The sequence below is a fragment of the Hylobates moloch genome, unplaced genomic scaffold, assembly GCF_009828535.3.
Source record: "Hylobates moloch isolate HMO894 unplaced genomic scaffold, HMol_V3 SCAFFOLD_14, whole genome shotgun sequence".
Classification (NCBI taxonomy): domain Eukaryota; kingdom Metazoa; phylum Chordata; class Mammalia; order Primates; family Hylobatidae; genus Hylobates; species Hylobates moloch.
Window position 1 is genome coordinate 96,107,044 of NW_026652289.1, and position 22,086 is coordinate 96,129,129.

Genomic DNA, 22,086 nt, shown 5'->3' on the forward strand with positions numbered 1-22,086 from the left:
GACAGAGTCTCACTCTTGTCGCCCAGGCTGGAGTGCAGTGGCAGGATTTCAGCTCACTGCAACCTCCGCCTCCCAGGTTCAAACAATTCTCCTGCCTCAGCCTCCCGAGTAGCTAGGATTACAGCCACGTGCCACCATGCCTGGCTAATTTTGTATTTTTAGTAGAGACAGGGTTTCACCGTGTTAGCCAGGATGGTCTCGATCTCCTGACCTCAGGTGATGTCCACCTTGGCATCCCAAAGTGCTAGGATTACAGGCATGAGCCACTGCGCCCGGCCCAGATCCCGTGTTTATTTAAAATTTTGACATTTTGTTCATCATGGATTTTTTGACAATTTTGAATACAATATTTTAAAAATTATATTACAACAATATTTATCATGGTTATCATTGTGGATCGAATAGTGATCTACCCCCCCCGACCCCCTGCCAAATCCATATCTACCCACAACTTCAGTATGTGACCTTATTTGGAAAGAGAGAATTTTGCACATGTAATTAGTTAAGATGATATCACACCAGATTAGAGTTGATCCTAAATCCAATGAATGGTGTCCTTATGAACAGAGGGAGATCTGGAGATACTGAGACCCGGAACAGAGACACAAGGAAGGTCATGTGAAGACAGAGGCAGAGACTGAAGTCATACTGTCAAAAGCCACAGATTACCAGGAACTACTAGAAACTGACAGGCAAGGAAGGATCCCTGCCAAGAATCTTCAGAGGCAGCATGGCCCTCCCACACCTTGATTTTGGACTCCCAGTCTCCAGAATTGTGAGAGAATCTCAGCCTGGCCCAGAAGGCTTCTTTGTGGGGAATGAGAGGAAGGGGGTTGAGAGAGCAGCAGGAATTCACTGAGACCTAAGACTTTGTGTAAAGCATTAGCAAAATCAGTTTGCTTTGGGAAAAGTAGATTTTTTTTTTTTTTTTTTTTTTTTGAGACAGAGTCTTGCTCTTTCGCCAGGCTGGAGTGCAGTGGCGTGATCTTGGCTAACTGCAACCTCTGCCTCCCGGGTTCAAGCAATTCCCCCGCCTCAGCCTCCTGAGTAGCTGCGACTACAGGCGCCCGCGACCATGACCTTGTGATCCACCCGCCTCGGCCTCCCAAACTGCTGGGATTACAGGCATGAGCCACCGCGCCTGGCCAGAAAAGTAGATTTCTTAAACACAGAGACTTGCTTTTAATTGTTTTATTACAATTAAAATTACACAAAAGCAAATCGATTCATTTCAATCAAAATAACTCATGTTTACATATTTATAACTGTACAATAAAATACATAAAATGTTTCCATATTTCATACTTCAATCATCTTCTTCTTCCTCTTCATCACTGATCACATACTTCTTATGCTTTTTATTTGCTTTATCATCATCTTCTGCTTTTCTCTTTCCAGAAGGTTCACCTTCCTAAACAGATACAATTTTTACAAATCTACAAGTCAATAAAGAACATTTTTAGGATGGTTTATCTAAAGTAGCTATGAGCTAAATGACCCTCTGACAACTCAAAGTAACGGTTCCTGCAGATTGTGAGGTGTCAGCAACTGTGAGCTAATCTCTCACCGGGAAACCTTTGAACACAGAGCAGGGTGTGCAGGAAACTGGAGACAAGATTTGCCACAGAAGGGGCGGGGCTCTCCTGAGGAAGTTCTGCCTGTCTAGCCACTGGTCCTGTCAGGATATTCTTACCATGATCAGGTAATTTCTCAAATTTTTTTTCTCTGCCTCCTCAGCATTTCACTTCTTTTCATTATCTAAAATTCAGGATTTTAAAGACTATTGATTTGGTTTTTTTGGAACAATTTGTTTCAATGCATTAAAAACTCACATCATAAAGGTTTTTAAGAAAATATTTGATGACATTAAAGGGCATCTATAAACAAGTTTCTTCTGTTTAAAATCATTCTGTACAAACATTCTAACAGAAACAAATAATTTAGGAAGTTATCTAAAAAATATTTTTTACAGATAGAATTTGAACATGTCAGTATCTAAATATCAAATACTGATTAAAACAAACTGACACTAAATGGGATGGGCCGGGCATGATGGCTCATGCCTGTAATCCCAGCACTTTGGGAGGCCAAAGGGGGTGGATCACCTGAGGTCAGGAGTTTGAGACCAGACTGGCCAACATGGCAAAACTCCATCTCTACTAGAAATACAAAAATTAGCCAGGTGTGGTGGCATGTGCCTGTAATCCCAGCTACTCGAGAGACTGAGGCAGGAGAATTGCTTGAACCCGGGAGGCGAAGGTTGCAGTAAGCTGAGATTGCACCACTATACTCCAGCCTGGGCAACAGAGCAAGCCAGACTCCGTCTCAAAAATAAACAAATTAATTAATTAAAATTAAAAATTAAATGGGATGAACAAATGGTTTGAAGGTTGAAGTTAGGGAAAGCCAGACATCTTGCTGCTGTGACCACAGGCTGCTAGATGGAGAATGCAACCTGGTATGCCCACTTTTTTCTGATAGTTCTCATGGCTGGCCCTCTGACAGACAAGATAGCATCTCACACTTGTTTCCTGCTTTATTATCCCAAATACATTCCCACAGACCTGAAAGGCCATAGAATTCAAAGGGGGAAGGTTATGAATCCACAGTAAGGGATTTAGAGAAGTCCTCCTCCTCCATTTACTTCCCAGCTGGCAGCAGTGAACTTACCTAAACAGCAATACTGAAAGATGGACCCTGCCCCCAAGAAGGGACAAGAGCCCCTCCTTTCTACTCTGCAGGCTAGAGCAAACCCAAATACTTCTCTCCCAGCCCCACAGGCAAAGAGCACGTTCAATCACACTACTTGTCTTTTAATTTCCAAAGGAAAAATCTTATCTTAAACATTTTACATGCAATCGCTATTTTTTGGTAACCTTCCAAGTGAGCCTTGGTGAGTTTGTCTTTTCAGCTCTAAAATCCTTTAATGAGATGAAATTTCAATCACTAAAAGAACTAGCATGGTAATTCTAAAAGATGGTACAGCCTGTCCTAAAGGCCCCTGGATAGCAGCAGCCAGGAGATGGCCAGGGCTCTCCCAAAAAAGTCTCACTGGCACCAGTCCTAATCCATCCTCTGGAGTAAGAAGCTGTGAAATTCTGCTTTAGAAAGCCTGCCAAGGACTGGCCGGGCGCGATGGCTCACACCTGTAATCCCAGCACTTTGGGAGGCCGAGGTGGGTGGATCACGAGGTCAGGAGTTTGGAACCAGCTTGACCAAGACAGTGAAACCGCATCTCTACTAAAAATACAAAAAATTAGCCAGGCGTGGTGGCGCACGCCTGTAATCCCAGCTACTCAAGAGGCCGAGGCAGGAGAATCACTTGAACCCGGGGGGTGGAGGTTGCAGCGGGCAGAAATCACACCACTGCTCTCCAGCCTGGGCAACACAGGGAGACTCCGTCTCAAAAAAAAAAAAAAAAAAAAGGTTGGGCGTGGTGGCTCATGCCTATAATCCCAGCACTTTGGGAGGCCGAGGTGGGCAGATCACAAGGTCAGGAGTTCAAGGCCAGCCCAGCCAACATGGTGAAACCCCATCTCTACTAAAACTACAAAAAAATTAGCCGGGCGTGATGGCGGGCACCTGTATCCCAGCTACTTGGGAGACTGAGGCAGGCGAATTGCTTAAACCTGGGAGATGGAGGTTGCAGTGAGCTGAGACCACACCACTGCACTCCAGCCTGGGCAACACAGCAAGACTCCGTCTCAAAAAAAAAAAAGGCCTGCCAAGGACTGACTTCTCTGGCAGCTACACATAAGCACAGAAAAACACAGCAAAGGGAATGGGTGCAGTGGCTCACGCCTGTAAACCCAGGACTTTGGGAGGCCAAAGTAGGAGGGGATCACTTGAGGCCAAGAGTTTGAGTGAGACCAACCTGGGCAACATGGTAAGACATTTGTCTTTACCAAAAAAAATTACTTGCTACAAAAAAAATTTTTTGTAATAAAATAAACAATAAGGCTGCATGTGGTGGCTCATGCCTATAATCCTAGCACTTTGGGAGGCTGAGGCAGGCAGATCACTTGAGGTCAGGAGTTCGAGACCAGCCTGGCCAACATGGTGAAACCCTATCTCTACTAAAAATACAAAAATTAGCCAGGCATGGATTTGGAGGCTGAGGCAGGGGAATCACTTGAACCCAGGAGGCAGAGTTTGCAATGAGCTGAGCTGCCTTACTGAACAGAACTGCAACGGATCCCAGTGTCATATATATATAAATGCAGTAAATGACAAAAATATTTTTATTAAGTCTAAAAGAAAGCTTGCTAATACAGTCATGAATGCAGGTCCCTGTAGATACAGAAAAAGACAGTCCACAGTTATGAAGATAAGGCAGGGTTGTCAAAGGGGAAATGGAGTCTCAAGAGGGAGAGCTGGAGAAAGAGACACAGAGGGGAGGCTGCCTGGCACCACATTCTGACTAATCCTTCACAGAAGGTACCTCTTTTGTCTAAGAGGGTTGGCCTTGATACCTCTCCTTTCCACTGTCTCCATGTTTCTTTCAGCTTGGGTCTTTCCCTTTTCCCAGACTCCTGGAGAACAGAGTACCAGCACACACTTTCTCCCCCATCTATTTATCTAGATCTTTGAGGTAATTTAGATTTTGTAAAGTTTTAACTACTTAAAAAAATGAGGGAGAATAAAAAGCTCTCCTTTACATTTTTCTTCTTTTTGGTAACTCAGACTCTGTTGGAAAAGGGAAAACAGTATTTCTTGTTCAGCTACTACATATTGTGTTTCAAATCTGTTGTTTATTAATACTGTAATGCAACATTTTTACAAGACAGCGAGTATAAACTCCATTGATCAGATGAGGAAACAGAAATATGAGATGACTGGCCCAAGGCCATACAAGTGGGAAAGGGTAGCACCAAAATCGATGCAGTTCACTCTAATATAGACTGGCCCTTGCCCCCATTTCAAGGCATGCTATGATGATAATGGTGTTCTCTGGACTGGGCACCTGGGGTCTGAAAACTCCCCTTAATCTCAGAGGCATACCCAGGCTCCTGGTGTTTGGGTGGGCTTTAGTGTGCAAAGCACAGAGAAGGACTTAGAACAGGAATGCTCCCATTCCTTCTTCCATTGTAACCCATGACCAGGACTCAAACTAGGGTAACATGAAGAGGCAGTGGCAGGGGTTGAGAGGTCCAGACAGAAGTAAAATTTTTGTTTTCAGGGAAGGAAAGGGAAGAGTGCAGGAAGACCTGAAAGAGAGTATTCGGGTAAGGGAGGTAGAGGGTGATTCCTGTAACAGCTAGGTGGCCATTCCCAAGAGGCATTTTTAAATCAGGCAGTATAGGTTTGCAACTGCCCAGCCTAGAAGAAGGTTATCTGTTGGATCACTTAAAAAAAAAAAAATCACTTCTGAGAATACTAGGAATAAACAAACAGAAGTCCCATGACACTTCTCAATTTTCATTCACAGTTTCTACTTGCCAAGAAAAAAATAGCATCTGCTTAGATGAGGACTCACGTTTGCCAACAGTTCAGCACTGTAAATGCATCATTAAGATGTTGCCTCATCTAATTTAAAACAAATATGTTGCAGAACAATGAAACAAATTTTGGCCGGGCGCGGTGGCTCATGCCTGTAATCCCAGCACTTTGAGAGGCCGAGGCGGGTGGATCACCTGATGTCAGGAGTTCGAGACCAGCCTGACCAACATGGCAAAACACTGTCTCTACTAAAAATACAAAAATTAGCTGGGCGTGGTGGCAGGTGCCTACAATCCCAACTACTAGGAAGGCTGAGGCAGGAGAATTGCTTGAACCCAGGAGGTGGAGGTTGCAGTGAGCCAAGATGGCACCACTGCAATCCAGCCTGGGCAACAGAATGAGACTTTGTCTCAAGAAAAAAAAGAAAAAAACTAACAAATTTTGTCTAGTGCCAGGCACAGTGGCTCACGCCTGTAATCCCAGCACTTTGGGTGGTCGAAGTGGGAGGATCCCTTGAGCTCAGGAGTTTGAGACCAGCTTGGGCAACAAAGTGGGACCCTCTGTGTATAAAAAATAGGCTGGGCGCGGTGGCTCACGCCTGTAATCCCAGCACTTTGGGAGACCAATGTGGGCAGATCACAAGGTCAGGAGTTCGAGACCAGCCTGGCCAACATAGTGAAACCCCATGTCTACTAAAAATACAAAAAATTAGCCAGGCGTGGTGGCGGGCACCTGTAATCCCAGCTACTCGGGAGGCTGAGGCAGGAGAATCGCTTGAACTCGGGAGGCGAAAGTTGCAGTGAGCCAAGATCGCGCCACTGCACTCCAGCCTGGGCGACAGTGCGAAAATCTATCTCAAAAATAAATAAATAAAATAAATTTAAAAATAGGCTAGGCACGGTGGCTCACGCCTGTAATCCCAGCACTTTGGGAGGCCGAGGTGGGTGAATCACAAGGTCAGGAGTTCGAGACCAGCCTGGCCAACACGGTGAAACCCTGTCTCTACTAAAAGTACAAAAATTAGCCAGGCATGGTGGCACGCACCTGTAATCCCAGCTACTTGGGAGGCTGAGGCAGGAGAATCGCTTAAACCTGGGAGGTGGAGGTGGCAGTGAGCTGAGATCGCGCCACCGCACCCCTGCCTGGGCAACAGAGTGAGACCCTGTCTCAAAAAAAAAAAAAAAAAAAAAAAGAAAGAAAGAAAGGCATGATAACGTATTATCAAGAGAGAATATCAATAAAGTGACAGAAATGATAAAAAAAAAGGTGGGGGGGAGCAAATGGGAATTCTTACACTGAAAGGATAACTGAAATGAAATGTGAGCAGAACGGCACAATAGTAGATTTGAACTAGGATCAGCAGACTTGATGATGGATTGACAGAGATTATGCAATCTGAAGAACGGAGAAAACAGAATGAAGAAAAATGAAGAGAGTCCCAGAGAAATGCGAGACACCACTAAACACACCAACATAACGTCTAATAGGAATGGCAGGAGAGGACGGAAAACAGCAGAAAAAATATTAAATGAAACAATGACTGAAAACTTCCCAGATTTGTTGAAAAACACTACCCTACACATCCAAGAAGCTCAACAAATTCCAAGTAGAATAAATGCAAAGAGAACCACATGCAGATACATCACAGTAAAAATGCTGAAAGACAGAGAACTTACTGAAAGCAGCTAGAGAAAAATGACTTGTCACATACAAGGGAATCTCAAGACGATAAAGAGCTGGCTTCTCATCAGAACAATGGAAGGCAGAAGGCAGAGGATGGCATATTCAAAGTGCCAAAAGAAATCACCATTAGAAAGCTCATTTTTCAATAATAATAATGGAAGCCAAAAATCTCCTGAAAGAAAATTGCCCTAAAATTGCACAACCACTGAAAATGTTTCAAGAGGGTAAAATAAATTTCAGATAAAGATACCAAGGAAGAAATAGGAATTTCAGCTACATAGCTTTACAAAGGTAGCAGTTAGGGTAAAGGATAGAAATAAGAATTTTTTTTTAAATTAGTTATAATTTTTAATTGCTAATAATCATGCTGTCTGGCACATTACTGATTTATTCCTGAATGATACACTTAAAGGAAGTCCTTATCTTAGAGAGTAGGTGTACTTGTCAGAGAAAACTGAAATGGTCAACAATCTGTTTCCATGTGCCTTTTAAAAATTCCAATTTCATCACATTTTGAAATAGTAATGATATCTTTATAATATAAATATATATTTATATTATATACTTTTCATATATACTATGTGTAATAAAACTTTATATTAATTTATACACATGATATAAAATTTTAATTTTACAGCAACGCTGAGAGAAAAATGAGGTTCAGAAGAGCCAGACATTTAAGATAAAAGATTTCAGTGGTAGAAGCAGGATTCCAACCTAGGTAGGCTTTTAAGACTCCAAAGCCTCTACTCTCTCAGCTCTGCTATGCTACCTTGATCTATAGATACCTGGGAAACAGGTAAGGCCATTATTTCACAGGCACAATCAACATACTCTCAACAAAGCAGTCAGTGATCCTACTAAGAGTTAAATCATATCTTCTCTCCTCTGCTGAAAACTTCCAATGAAAACCACTCAGAATAAAAAACCAAAATAAAACAGTCCATCGCGGTGGCTTATGCCCATAATCCCAGCACTTTGGGAAGTTGAGGCAGGCACACTGCTTGAGCCCAGGAATTCGGGACCAGCCTGGACAATATGCTGAAACCCCATCTCTACAAAAAAATACAAAAAAAAAAAAAGCTTTACAAATAGTGTGAGGCCCTAGGTGATCTGGCCCTATCATATTTCTGCCCTCTTCCTCTCACTCACAAGGCTCCAGCTTCAGCCTCTGTGCTTTCTTCACACATGCCAGGCAGGTTCCCACCTCAGGGCCTTTGCACTTCCTAATTCTGCATGCAACACTCTCCAGAGAGCTGAACAGTTCACTGTCACTACCTTCAGACGTTTACTCAAAGATCACCATTCCAGCGAGCGCTTCCCTGAACAGCATTTCTAAAAGTATAACATCCCAACTCCCAAGACCCCCCAGAGCATTCTCTATGTTGCTTTCCTGCATAATTTGTCTCCTTATCACTTTCCACCATCTGTTATACCATATATAGTATTTTACTTTATATAGTATTTCACTGGTATAATGAAAACTTTAAATTTCTCAGTATCTCCACATCACCCAGTGGGCTGTTAAATACTCACTGGGGTGTTAAGAAAAAGAGGCCAGGAGTGGTGGCTCACGCCTGTAATTCCAGCATTTTGGGAGGCTGAGGCGGGCAGATCACAAGGTCAGGAGATCAAGACCATCCTAGCTAACATGGTGAAACCCCATCTCTAATAAAAATACAAAAAATTAGCCGGGCATGGTAGCGGGCGCCTGTAGTCCCAGCTACTCGGGAGGCTGAGGCAGGAGAATGGCATGAACCCAGGAGGCGGAGCTTGCAGTGAACCGAGATCGTGCCACTGCACTCCAGCCTGGGCAACAGAGCGAGTCTCTGTCTTAAAAAAAAGAAAAATTCTCAGGGCCTATTCTCTTATAATATGAAAAGGATGCTGTTTAAAAATAAGATAAAATATTTTTAAATTATCTTGAAATAATTTATGTCAATAGTAAATGAAAATTTATTTCAATTTATTAAATTACTCAATACAATTTCAAATACTTTATTTTTTGAGATAGAGTTTTACTCCTGTTGCCCAGGCTGGAGCGCAATGGCGCAATCTCGGCTCACTGCAACTTCCACCTCCCAGGTTCAGGCAATTCTCCTGCCTCAGTCTCCCGAGGCTGAGAGTAGCTGGGATTACAGGCATGTGCCACCACGCCCTGCTAATTTGTATTTTTAGTAGATACAAGGTTTCTCCATGTTGGTCAGGCTAGTCTCGAACTCCCAACCTCAGGTGATCCACCCGCCTCGGCCTCCCAAAGTGCTGGGATTACAGCCGTGAGCCACCGCTCCCGGCCAAATACTGTTTCATCTAAATAAAAAGAAAATAGGTTTTCCCAACACAAGAATGAATTATTTTCTTTTTTTTTTTTTTTGAGACAGGGTCTCACTCTGTTGCCTAAGCTGGAGTGCAGTGGTGCAATCATGTCTCACTGCAGCCTCAAGCAATCCTCCCATCTCAAGCAATCCTCCCGCCTCAAGACTCTGGTAGCTGAGACTACAGGCACGCACCACTACATCCAGCTAATTTTTGTATTTTTTGGAGAGATGGGGTCTCCCTATGTTGCCCAGTCTAGTCTCAAACTCCTGAGTTCAAGCAATCTGCCTGCCTAGGCCTCCCAAAATACTGGGATTACAGGCATGAGCCACTGCATCCAACCAAGAATGAATTATTTTCCTAATTTAAAAAAAAAATACTGAGAATTTTTACAAAAAGGAGATACACCCTCTGGTCTACCACACTGAATGATCTGTCATTCTCTCTTGGATTAGCCTTGGTATGTCAGGGACCTGCACCTTTTCTTCCAGGCCTTTCCATCTATCCGGAGTGACCTACCAGAGACAGGACAGTTTGACCAGCAAGCTTCTGATCACTCTTCAACACCCAGCAAGAAGTCTTATCCTCCACGCAGCCTTCTAAGACCTCTCTAAACACAGGTATCAGACCCTCCTCTGGATCACTCTGTCTTGTTACTGCATTTATCTCACTGGATTTCAGTGAAGTGTGTAGACAACTAATTTATGCCTGCCTGATCTGTGAGCTCTTCATTCAAAGCAGTTGGCTCCTGAGTACAGGATAAACCCCTAGAATTGAATAAATTTGGTCTTACCTCATCACTGGTAAGTTTCTTTGCTTTGAGTAATCTTTGAGCCTTATCTTCTTCTGATCCCTCATCACTGTCTGATGAATAGATTCTGGCTCGTTCCTCTGAAAGCAAAAGTATAGATTGTGAGTGACCTTTTTTTTTTTCTGAGACAAGGTCTTGCTTTGAGGCCCAGGCTGGAGTGCAGTGGCACAATCATGGCTCACTGCAGCCTTGACCTCCTGGGCTTAGGTGATCCTCCTGCCTCAGCCTCCCAAGGAGGTGGGACCACAGGTGTGCACTACCTACCCATGCCCAGCTGATTTTTTTTTCTTTTTAGTGGAGATGAAGTCTTGCCATGTTGCCCAGGCTGGTCTTGAACTCCTAGAATCAAGCAATCCTCCTTCTTCAGCCTCCTAAAGTGCTGGGATTATAGGCGTGAGCCACTGTGTCCAACTGTGAGTAACTTTCAAAGACTGACCTATTCATTCTTAAATGTTTTCTTCTGATAAATATCTTTAGTTCTCTCTGTATATTTCCTCCCAGGGGAACCAAATAATTTTAAAGTTTTTGATTTAAAGATAAATATAAATTTTAGGTATGTTGAAATGAAGCAGACTTGCCCTCTCAAAACACAAAAACCTGACCACTTTTAAAGGTCAAAAAGGCTTGTGTGCAAGGTGTCTAAAGAGGCAAGATACCCTACTCTTCCGAAGTCAACTATTAAAGCCTGAGACATTCTTCCACCAGTAACAGTTAATTCCAAAATGAGTCTGAAGGTAAAGCAAGAAAGTGGTTTCCTGGTCCTGTAAAGACCGTTTGTTGCCAGGCAGACCTTTCAAAGAGAGATGTAGACGGGCGCCCATCTGCTCCACTGCCCAAGCCCAGGTGAACCTCTGGGCGGAATAAGAGCCGAGGACTTTAGACTAAGCCCCTCCCCTCAAAACCCAAAGCCTTCCCTTTGTCCTCACTCCTTGCCTATCTGATTACTGTATGGAACTGAGCACTACTAGATTCATGTGCTAGATTTTTAATCTCTGGTGACCTGAATGTTACATACCTCTCTCTCTCAAAGCATCCTTGGATTTTTAAAATTTTTATTTAATTTTTGTGTGGTTTATTTCCACACAATTGAATCTTTTTCTATGGGAAATCAGCATTGACAAAAAAGAAAGGGTCTCTGTACTGTGGTCCCCAAATAAATAATAGGTAGGTAATATGTAACAGGTCACCAGACCAAATGTAGTCACTATAAAAGGAAAAATGAGTTTCATGGGACAGTCAGAGAAAAATAAATTTGGGTGTTTTAAAAATTCACTTGTTATATGCCAGGCTCTGGGCTAAGTACTTTAAATGTATTATATTATGTAATCTTCAAAACAACCTTATGTTCTAACTACTATTATTAATAGGTTGTTTTTGTCACAATGAGGTGACAGAAGTTAAGGGAGACTATGTAACTTCAGAAGTTATACAACTAAAAAGTGGCAGGACTCAGATGAGAGCGGGCAGGGTCAGGAGGCCAGCCAGGTCTTCTTAGTTCACTTTTCGGCATGTCATCTTGCTACTGGCTTGGGGGAACCCCTGGGTAAGAACCAGGTGGATGCAGAGTCACGGCTGGGACAGATGTCTCGGAAGTCAGATGATCTTGGTTTAAGAACTGACCAGTTAGCAACTACGTGCCTTTGGGCGAGTTAGTGAACCTCTCAAAGTCTCAGTTTCCTCAATAAGAATAAGGAAATAAGAGCAACTAGATCATAACGTTGTTATGGGATCAAATAGGATGCATGTCAAGTGTTGAGCATTTGCCTGAAATTCAGTATGTGTGGAAAAAACGTTAACCATCAGTGATACTTGTGAAAGGAGGAAATGCAAAAGAAAATCCAAGAGAAATGGAGAAGAAGAATGAAAGAAATTATCACTTAATTTCTCAATAGTTTAATTTCTTGATTCCCGATTAGGTAATAAAAAAGGTTGACAAAAGTTCCAATATAACTGGCAAATTCTCAAGTCAGAAAGCAAAAGCTCAAGGGATAAAACCCAAAGTAGGAACAACAGCAGTTCCTACCTTTCAAGCTCACCTGAATGAACTAGGTCACTCATGACAACTGGTTCTTTAAAAATAAAATGTCCAGGCCAGCCACACTGGCTCACGCCTGTAATCCCAGTACTTTGGGAGGCCAAGGCAGGCAGATCACTTGAGGTCAGGAGTTTGAGACCAGCCTGGCCAACATGGTGAAACCCCATCTCTACTAAAAATACAAAAATTAGCCAGGTGTGGTGGCGCACACCTGTAATCCCAGCTACTCGGGAGGCTGAGGCAGGAGAATCACTTGAACCCGGGGGGCAGAGGTTGCAGTGAGCTGAGATCACACCACTGCATTCCAGCCTGGGTGACAGAGCGAGACTCCGTCTCAAAAAAAAAAAAAAAAAAGTCCAGTGACTTGGCAGTCGGATTACATCCAATGCCAAGATGAAGTCCAGAATCCCGAAATGATGAAATGTAATTTCCATACACGACTCACCTCGAATGCCCCCTTTGTATCGGTTTTTAATGGCAGCCAAGCTGATGGACTCCTCGCCTTCCTCCTCCTCATCGTATCGATCAGGTTCCAGGTAACTGGCGCTCAGCCCCCGCTGGTGCTGTTTCTCTCTCATTCGGCGCTGCTGAGATTCCCTACGTATAGAAGCCCTCAAACGTTCTTCTTCTTTCTGTAAAGAAGCAAATAACCTCTTTAACCTAAAAAGGAGCTACTTTTGTGCCCACTTGAACCCACTTTTATCACAAATAGCATGTGATGTCTGGTCCAGATAACAGCTGTCCCGTGTGTGTTCCCCATCACACCTCTGTGGCTCCACATGGACCCTCTGGTTTGGTTTGCAGGAGCGAAGGCAACACAAGGGTAAAGTGGCAGAAGGGAGCCCTGACACTAACCGGCCCAACTGGCATTGGCACAGGTGTGTCCTCGGGAGCCGTGCTGGTGTTCTGTGCTGCCACTTAACCCAGAGAGAAGCAACCCGCCTGAGAAACCCCATTCATGCCCAGCAGAAACCTAAACTGACTCCCTGGGGCAGCAGTGGCTGTTCCTGTTCATCCCTGAACCACAGACAACTGATCTGCCCCAGCTCTACCAAACTCCCATTGTTCCCAGATATTCTGGTCCCAGCCCCTCAGCCCCTCAACCCAGAGAGCTCCTCACGGCTCCTGATGACAGGTTGGGGAGCGTCCTAGAGCCACAAGGCAGAGCTTTCATTTCCTTTGCACTGCCTGGCATTCTGCACCTTGATGTTAAACCAGGTTGGGGGTAGGGGTGGTGTTGGAGTAGGTTTCAGGGATATGCTGGGATTTCTCTGAAGGTCTTCCTCATCCAGTTGCTCTGTATTATCATATACAACTCTCATTATATTGCTAGAAATTCTATGGAACAGATTGTTTTAATAGTATGTGGCTGTACGAAGGTTACAGTAAAAATCACTGTCAGTAGTACAGGGACTAAGAACAAACCAGCTGACTCCTTGTCTACATTTTCACAGGAGCTGGGGACATGGAGGAGGGTGTGGGGAGACGCTCAAAGTGGTTCAAGAGCTTCTCCAGTAATGCTGAGACTGGAATCTGCAGGTTCCTCCAGCTCCCTTAGCCTGTACAGAAAAGGTGGGGAAATGGAACAAGCCCAGCTCCAAAGCAAATGCCCCTATATACCACTCGGTTAGGTACTGCTATTAGATCTGGTTTAATCTGTCTCCATGAACAAATACAGGATGGAGGAAAAAGCAAGGGCTCAGAGTCAAACCTTCAGCAGAGCCTGACCATAAGATTTGTAAGAAAGGCCCTGAGGCAACTGGACTGTCTCAGCCTCACCATGCCCTGCTTCACTAAACAACGTAATCACAAGAGGCAGGGTGGGCAAAGGCCAAAATCTAGTAAGGATTAGAGAAGATGGAGAGGAGAAATGATGAGCCTGTACCACTGCATATGGCTTCTCAAATCAAGTGCTGCAGGAAAGGCTAATGGCCAATATGAGCACATGCTCTATCGATTAGGTACAATGCCCCAGATAAACTTGTGCCTAATTAACAGCTGGGTCAAATTTGAAACTATACTAGGTAGAATGTTACAAATTGACCTTAAAAATTCATAAGCTCGTCTTATTCTTTACCAGAGTCTACTTTAGGCACTCTCTCATTCAAACTCCTGGTCTATTCTCTTACACTACTCTCTAGTATCTCCACTGACTTCTGACATGGATTCTAAACCACACATAGATGACTTAATGAAATTTGAACTTATGCATGAAAATTCAGATATTTCAATCACCGGTTTGTTGCTGAACTCTCAGGGCCTGGTGAAGAGAGAACCTGAGCCCTGTGTCTGCTTTACTATCATTGCCATGTCACCCATTGTTTGGCAAATGCTGAGGAAATGAATCCAGCTCCCTATTCATGTCAGTTGGAAGAGGAAAAGGTGGGCCAATAAGAGATGATGAACAAGCATTTTGGGAAATACTTGCCTAATATACCAAAGAATCCCAGGATAAGGCTTAACAAACATACCTTAATCATTTCTGTGCGTTGGCATTCAGGATCACGACCAGCCATTGGCAAGATTCTAATCTTCTGTGTCTTTGAACACCTATCTGCAAGCGACAGAGTCATCTTTCTATGTGTGGCACTGTCCGTAGAGTGAGGTCTGCCAGGAAATAAACGAAGAGCATCTCACTGTTTACCAAATACATTTGTGAGCCAGTGATACCCACGTCACAGAAGTAAGAGCCCAGTGACCATTTCCTAGTCACCTGAAAAAATAGGCAGAGACACTCGACTGAATATACCAAGGTGGAAGATTGTGAGTTTTCTTCATTCTGTGGCTCACTGAGATGTTCTTATTCCACAAATGAAAAACAGAAGGTTGGAGTAAGAGAGATTGTATGGCATGATCACCTTCTAGAAGCAATAAACGGATACGCTCAAGCAGCATTAATTAGATACTACAGGTTGGTGCCAAAGTAATTGCGGTTTTTGCCATTACTTTTAATTACTATTAATAATATTATTAATATAATTATCCTATTATATAGATTTAGGAAACTGAGGCAAAAAGAGATTAAGAAAGTGGCACAAAGTGGAAATGGAATTCAAATATGAGTCTGATTCCAAAGCCTGTATGTTGACCTTTATGATTTCAAAAAGCTAAATCATAACCAACATTATTGTGCCCCCTCTAAAGATAAGCATTGCCCAAAGAGGATGGTCTGCTTATAATCAAGAAAGAGAAGCATGAACATCTCAGTGCAGCACCTACTCAGTCTAGAGAAGGAAAGTGCCCTCACCAGCTGAGTATTCCGGTCCTCTTGGGAGACACACCTCTGCAGTGGTATTAGATGCCGGGGCCTACAGCACTGAGATGGCCCGTCTCACACTGACCAACTCACTGGCTTTCCTTCGATTGCATGCACAACAACAACCTCCAGTTATCATTAGTCTCCCAGGTCAATTTTACTAAAAACAAAGGACACACTGGCTAGCAGACACACGTATTTTAGGCCTCTTGGCAGTTATAATAACCACTGGAATTAAATACGTTGGCATTCTGGTTTACCTAACAGTCTCTTGTAAGTCTGGTTAGCATGACCTGGTTCCCTAAGAAATAGCAACTTTTGGCTGGGCGTGGTGGCTCACGCTTGTAATCCCAGCACTTTGGGAGGCCGAGGCGGGTGGATCACGAGGTCAGGAGATCGAGACCATGGTGAAACCCCATCTCTACTAAAAATACAAAAAATTAGCCGGGTGTGGTGGCGGGTGCCTGTAGTCCCAGCTACTCGGAGAGGCTGAGGCAGGAGAATGGCGTGAACCCGGGAGGCGGAGCTTGCAGTGAGCCAAGATTGCGCCACTGCACTCCAGCCTGGGTGACAGAGCGAGACTCTGTCTCAAAAAAAAAAAAAAAAAAAAAAAAAGAAATAGCAACTTTTAGTATATTTGACAAAATAACCTCTGAACCTTCAGAACTATGCACAAGATCTTGGTTCTTGCTGAATCATACCGTGGGGTTACATCAATCAGGTGGCAGGCATTACAGAAACATCTGTGTTTCACTGCTTTTACCATAAGAAATAATACATAATAATAATAACAGTTACCTGAAGGTGAGTTTCGTTTTAAAGACCGCTTGTCCCTGTAGACCAGTACCTTGTCTTATAAAAAGATGATTGTGGTCGCCTTGCAGTGGGGCTTTGTACACATCAAACACTTCATTGCCTAAATGCAGGGACATGCTGGAAAGAGAAACATTTCATATACTAAAGTCATAAAGCTTTCACTCTATCATCTTACTTCACTTAAAGGTGATTCAGGCTGGGCACAGTGGCCCACACGTGTAATCCCAGCACTTTGGGAGACCGAGGCAGGTGGATCACGAGGTCAGGAGTTTGAGACAAGGCTGGCCAACATGGTGAAACCCCATCTCTAGTAAAAATGCAAAAATCAGCTGGGCATGGAGGCGCACCCCTGTAGTCCCAGCTCTCGGGAGGCTGAGACAGGGTAACTGCTTGAACCCGGAAAGTGGAGGTTGCAGTGAGCCAAGATCGTGCCACTGCACTCCAGCCTGGGTGACAGGACAAGACTCCATCTCAAGGAAAAAACAAAACAAAACAAAACAGGTGATTCAACTGCTGCTCTCTCTTTTTACATAGAATTCAGAAGGAACGAAAATAAGAAGTCATAATGAGAAAAACTGACTGACTACAAAGAAGTAACACATGCTGGGACGTTTACCAGGCTCTACTACATTCCCAGTGAAGGGCAATTTTTTTGAAATGTCAATTTGTGGCTGGGCACGGTGGTTGACGCCTGTAATCCCAGCACTTTGGGAGGTGGGAGGATCACTTGAGCCCAGGAGTTCAAGACCAGCTTAAGCAACATATGAAGAACTGTGTCTATAAAATTTTTTCTTTTTTTTTTTTTGAGACAGCATCTAGTTCTGTTGCCCAGGCTAGAGTGCAGTGGCGCGATCTCAGCTCACTGCAACCTCCACCTCCTGGGTTCAAGGAATTCTCTGCCTCAGCCTCCTGAGTAGCTGGGATTACAGGTGTCTGCCACCACACCCGGCTAATTTTTAGTAAAGATGGGGTTTCACCATCTTGGCCAGGCTGGTCTTGAGCTCCTGACCTCGTCATCCACCCACCTTGGCCTCCCAAAGCACTGGGATTACAGGCGTGAGCCACCATGCCCGGCCCTTTTTTTTTTTTAATAATCCATGCAGGGTGGTGCACACCAAGTAGTCACAGCTACTTGGGAGATGGAAGGATCACTTAGGACAAGGAGTTTGAGGCTCCACTGAGCTATTATCATGTCACTACACTCCAACATGGGCAACAGAGTGAGACCCCATTTCTAAAACTAATAATAATAAATTTAAAAATAAAAAGTATTTCAAAACTTGATCCCTCTGACCCATTCTGGGTATGTCAATTCCCTTCAGGCGTTTTGTGCTCACCTTCCATCTGACCACTTGACTATCCGAGCATTGCTTTCTTTAATTTCATTTCCTTCTTCATCTCGGCGTATCCTCCATCTTATAGTATTTTCTACCTGTTTCACAACACAAGTACTTTAGAAAATTATAGTTTAAATGGCTCTATGCATCTTTTTTTTCCTCAAGAGGCACATAATCACAGAATAAGCATACAGAGGTGACAGATGTATGTGTGGCAGGAGAATGAACAACACTGAAACCCTCTTTAATCACCTAGAGATGTTGGATAAATTAAAAGCAGGGGAAAAAATATGCTTAAGTGAATTTCTGAGCTCCTAGAATCATAATCATAGAGAAAGCTTACAGCATTTGAGCAGATGGCAGATACTAAATGTACACTAACCCCAAGATGTGTTAAGACAGTAAGAATTACAAGGCACAGGCGATAAAACTTGAGTCCATGTGAGGCAGAAATTTTTTTTTTTTTTGAGACGGAGTCTTGCTGTGTCGCCCAGGCTGGAGTGCAGTGGCGCTGTCTCGGCTCACGGCAAGCTCCACCTCCCAGGTTCACGCCATTCTGCTGCCTCGGCCTCCTCAGTAGCTGGGGTTACAGGCGCCCACCACCAAGCCTGGCTAATTTTTTCGTATTTTTTAGTAGAGATGGGGTTTCACCGTGTTAGCCAGGATGGTCTCGATCTCCTGACCTCATGATCCGCCCACCTGGGCCTCCCAAAGTGCTGGAATTACAGGCGTGAATCACCACGCCCGGCCGAGGCAGAAATTTTGAAGTGAAACCCCTGTATAAAGCAAATTCTCTCACAGAGCTAAAAACTCTATAAAAATGAGACCAAAAAGTCTGCCTATTGGCACAGAGAGATAGACTTCCCATATATGAATTAGGATAAATAAGTGCCCTACGAAAATTAAAACCCCAGATTTCAATAGGTTTAGAGCCTAACTATCTTACCTGCATGGTGGGGAAACACCAGACAGAGTTGGCAAATGAAAACCACTGTTACTGAAATTAAAGTCAGTGGGACCTCCAGGAAAACATGGCATGCTAAACACATGCAGTTTATCACTGCTGCCTCCTGGAAACCCACTAAAATGACAATGAAGAGTAAAAACAGGACATACAAGGATAGACAGAATGAGAATGAAGCTGGCAACAGACAGAAGCCAACAATGTGAAAACTGCCAATGCCAGATGATGCTTCCCTCGGCCTATTCCCCCCGTGTCAGTCCTAAACACAGCTGCTCCCAGTCCCACGGAGATCGTCTGGATCTCCACTCCGTTAGTTACAAATGTCTGTGCAACTGGGTCCTAATGATTCCCCCTTCCAGTTTTTCCCCTTTCCCTATTTATTCCTCACAAATAGCTATAAAGTATGCTGATTGAATAACTCCATCATATTCATGAATTAAACATGATGTCATACCTGAAATTTGTTTCAGAATAGTCTGGGGAAGCTGGGGTGGGGAATATGTAGATGACAAAAAGATTGTTAACTTGGCAATTGTTGAAGCGGGTCATGGGCACATGAGAGAGTTCATTATATTGTTCTTAATACATTGGCGTATGTTTGAAATTTTCAGATTGAAAACAAAACAATCTGTCACTATTCCTGTCTTCCCTCTCAAACAATAGGTTGGCCACATATAAATACACAAATACGCCGGGCACAGGGCTCACATCTGTAATCCCAGCACTTTGGGAGGCCAAGGCAGGCAATCACCTGAGGTCAGGAGTTCAAGACCTACCTGGCCAACACAGTCAAACCCCATCTCTGCTAAAAATATACAAAAATTACCCGGGCATGGTGGCATGTGCCTGTAATTCCAGCTACTCGGGAGGCTGAGGCTGGAGAATTGCTTGAACCCGGGAGGCGGAGATTGCAGTGAGCCGAGATCACACCACTGCATTCCAGCCTGGGCGATGACAGAGCAAGACTCCATCTCAAAAAAAAAAAAAAAAAAACACACACACACACACAAATAGGCCATTATTAATTGAGAAGCCATTCTAAAAAATGCTTTCTATTATATAAAGTGATTCAAATAGTAATGATGCTATAATAGGACACATTGCTAGGTCTTAACCTATCAGGATGAAGGACACATAATAGTATTTCTGAAGACAGGGGACCTCAGAGAGGTACATAAGCTGTACCTGGTTCCCTGGTTCCTTGTTCTTAAAAAATTAACTACACCATGCTTTAAGACTGGTCAGCGTAGTCTTAAACATCACTCAAGAAAATAAGGGTCCAGAGTTATTTCCTATCACACACCAAGGTTTTAAGACAACAGTTTATGTTAAACACCAACATTTTGTAGTCTGATGCACTGAAATTTTAGGGTAAAATACATATTTATAAATTTTTTTTTTTTTTTGGAGACAGGGTCTCACTGTGCTGCACAGGTTGGAGTGCAATGGCACAGTCACAGCTCACTGCAGCCTCAAACTCCTGGGCTCAAGCAATCCTCCCACCTCAGCGTCCTGGAGTAGCTGTGACTACGGGCATGCGCCATCTCTGCTGGCTAATTTTTTTTATTTTTAGTAGAGACAAGGTCTTGCTCTGTTGGTCAGGCTGGTCTGAAACTCCCGGCCAGTCTTCTCACCTTGGCCTCCCAAGGTACTGGGTTTATAGGTATGAGGCACCATGCCCGGCCTTATTTACGAAGTTTGATACCCATACTAGAATCTGGTATCACATGGTCTAAAAATATAATAGATATATTGATACTAGCTGTAGCATCATGACAGAAAGTAAGAAAATGGAAAAAGACAAAATTAAATAAATTGATAAAAAGTGAATAAATAAGGAACTACTATATTAGTTTATATGTATATGACAGGAAACAATGAAAAGTAGTAGAATTAAAGCCAGAGGCACTAAAACAACCATGAAAAATTCATAGTGCTAAGCCTAAATCAATACATCCACATGTCCCAAGGAAATAATATTAACAGATGGGCTAAAAAACAGATGAGTAGATGGGTGGTGGAGGGAGGACAGAAAAAAAAAAAAAAAAAAACCAGTGTAAGCACTATATCTGTTGACTGTGTGATCTTGAACAAATTATTGGCATGTTTATCTCAGTTTTCTTATTTGATTTGCATTTCCATTAAGAGGAGTAGTGAAGTCTCATTGAAAAGCTTTTAGATAGAAACCATCTTCTATCAAGGTTATTTAGGTAGTTGTTAATTCACCACATTGAAGAGATGGTACTATTAAAAATATAAAAATTCGGCCAGGCGCGGTGGCTCACGCTTGTAATCCCAGCACTTTGGGGGGCCGAGGCAGGCGGATCACGAGGTCAGGAGATCGAGACCACGATGAAACCCCGTCTCTACTAAAAATACAAAAAAATTAGCCGGGCGTGGTGGCGGACACCTGTAAAGCTACTCGGAGAGGCTGAGGCAGGAGAATGGCGTGAACCCGGGAGGCGGAGCTTGCAGTGAGCCGAGATTGCGCCACTGCACTCTAGCCTGGGCGACAGAGCGAGACTCCGTCTCAAAAAAAATAAATAAATAAAAATAAAAATTCAGTGCCTAAAAAATGCCAGACTATCCCTTTCTAACAATTTAATAAGGTACCGAGGCCAGGCGCAGTGGCTCACACCTGTAATCCCAGCTCTTTGGGAGGCCGAGGTGGGGGGATCACCTGAGGTCAGGAGTTCAAGACCAACCTGGCCAACATCGTGAAACCCTGTCTCTACTAAAAATACAAAAATTAGCTGGGCATGGTGGTGTGCACCTGTAGTCTCAGCTACTTGGGAGGCTGAGGCAGGAGAATCACTTGAACCCAGAAGGCAGAGGTTGCAGTGAGCTGAGATCATGCCACTGCCCTCCAGCGTGGGCGACAGAGCGACGCTCCTTCTCAAAAAAAAATATATATATACCCACTAGAAAATAAGAAATTTACAGGAAATCCTTCAGATTTAAGAATTGAAAATGCATAATTCCAGTTTCAGTATCATGCATTCAACCACCTCTTGTTCCCTTGTACAACTCAATTCTAAAATGTCTACTTGGCCAAGTGCAGTAGCAATCACGCCTGTAATCCCAGCGATTTGGGAGGTCAAGGCGGGAGGGTCACTTGAGCTCAGAAGTTCAAGATCAACCTGGGCAACACAGCAAGACCTCATCTCTACAGGAAAAAAAAAAAAAGTTGGGCATGGTGGCATATTTTCTGTAGTCCCAGCTACTCAGGAGGCTGAGATGGAAAGATCACTTGAACCCAGGAAATTGAGGCTGCCAAGAGCTGTGTTTGTGCCGCTGTACTCCAGCCGTAACGACAGAGCAAGACCGTGTCTCAAAATAAAAAGATGAAACTTCTACTTAACCTACATCCTCCTTACTTAAAAGATTAGAGGCCCTCCTTCTATAGCGTGACTAGATGGTATAAGGTAT

The 22,086-nt window shown here is 43.6% G+C and overlaps 1 protein-coding gene across 1 annotated transcript in view; it reads right to left on the reverse strand.

Moving 5' to 3' along the window:
• Positions 1–1,077: 1,077 nt before the first annotated feature.
• LOC116481474 (RNA polymerase-associated protein LEO1) overlaps positions 1,078–22,086 on the reverse strand; it is a 40,299-nt gene continuing 19,290 nt past the window's right edge. Inside the window, exons 7-12 of the mRNA XM_032174164.2 lie at positions 17,694–17,788; positions 16,339–16,473; positions 14,756–14,891; positions 12,730–12,916; positions 10,232–10,329; positions 1,078–1,411 (exon numbers count right to left, since the gene is read on the reverse strand). Coding sequence (XP_032030055.1) covers positions 1,307–1,411; positions 10,232–10,329; positions 12,730–12,916; positions 14,756–14,891; positions 16,339–16,473; positions 17,694–17,788 — 756 coding nt within the window. The 3' untranslated portion in view covers positions 1,078–1,306. The remainder of the gene's footprint in view (positions 1,412–10,231; positions 10,330–12,729; positions 12,917–14,755; positions 14,892–16,338; positions 16,474–17,693; positions 17,789–22,086) is intronic.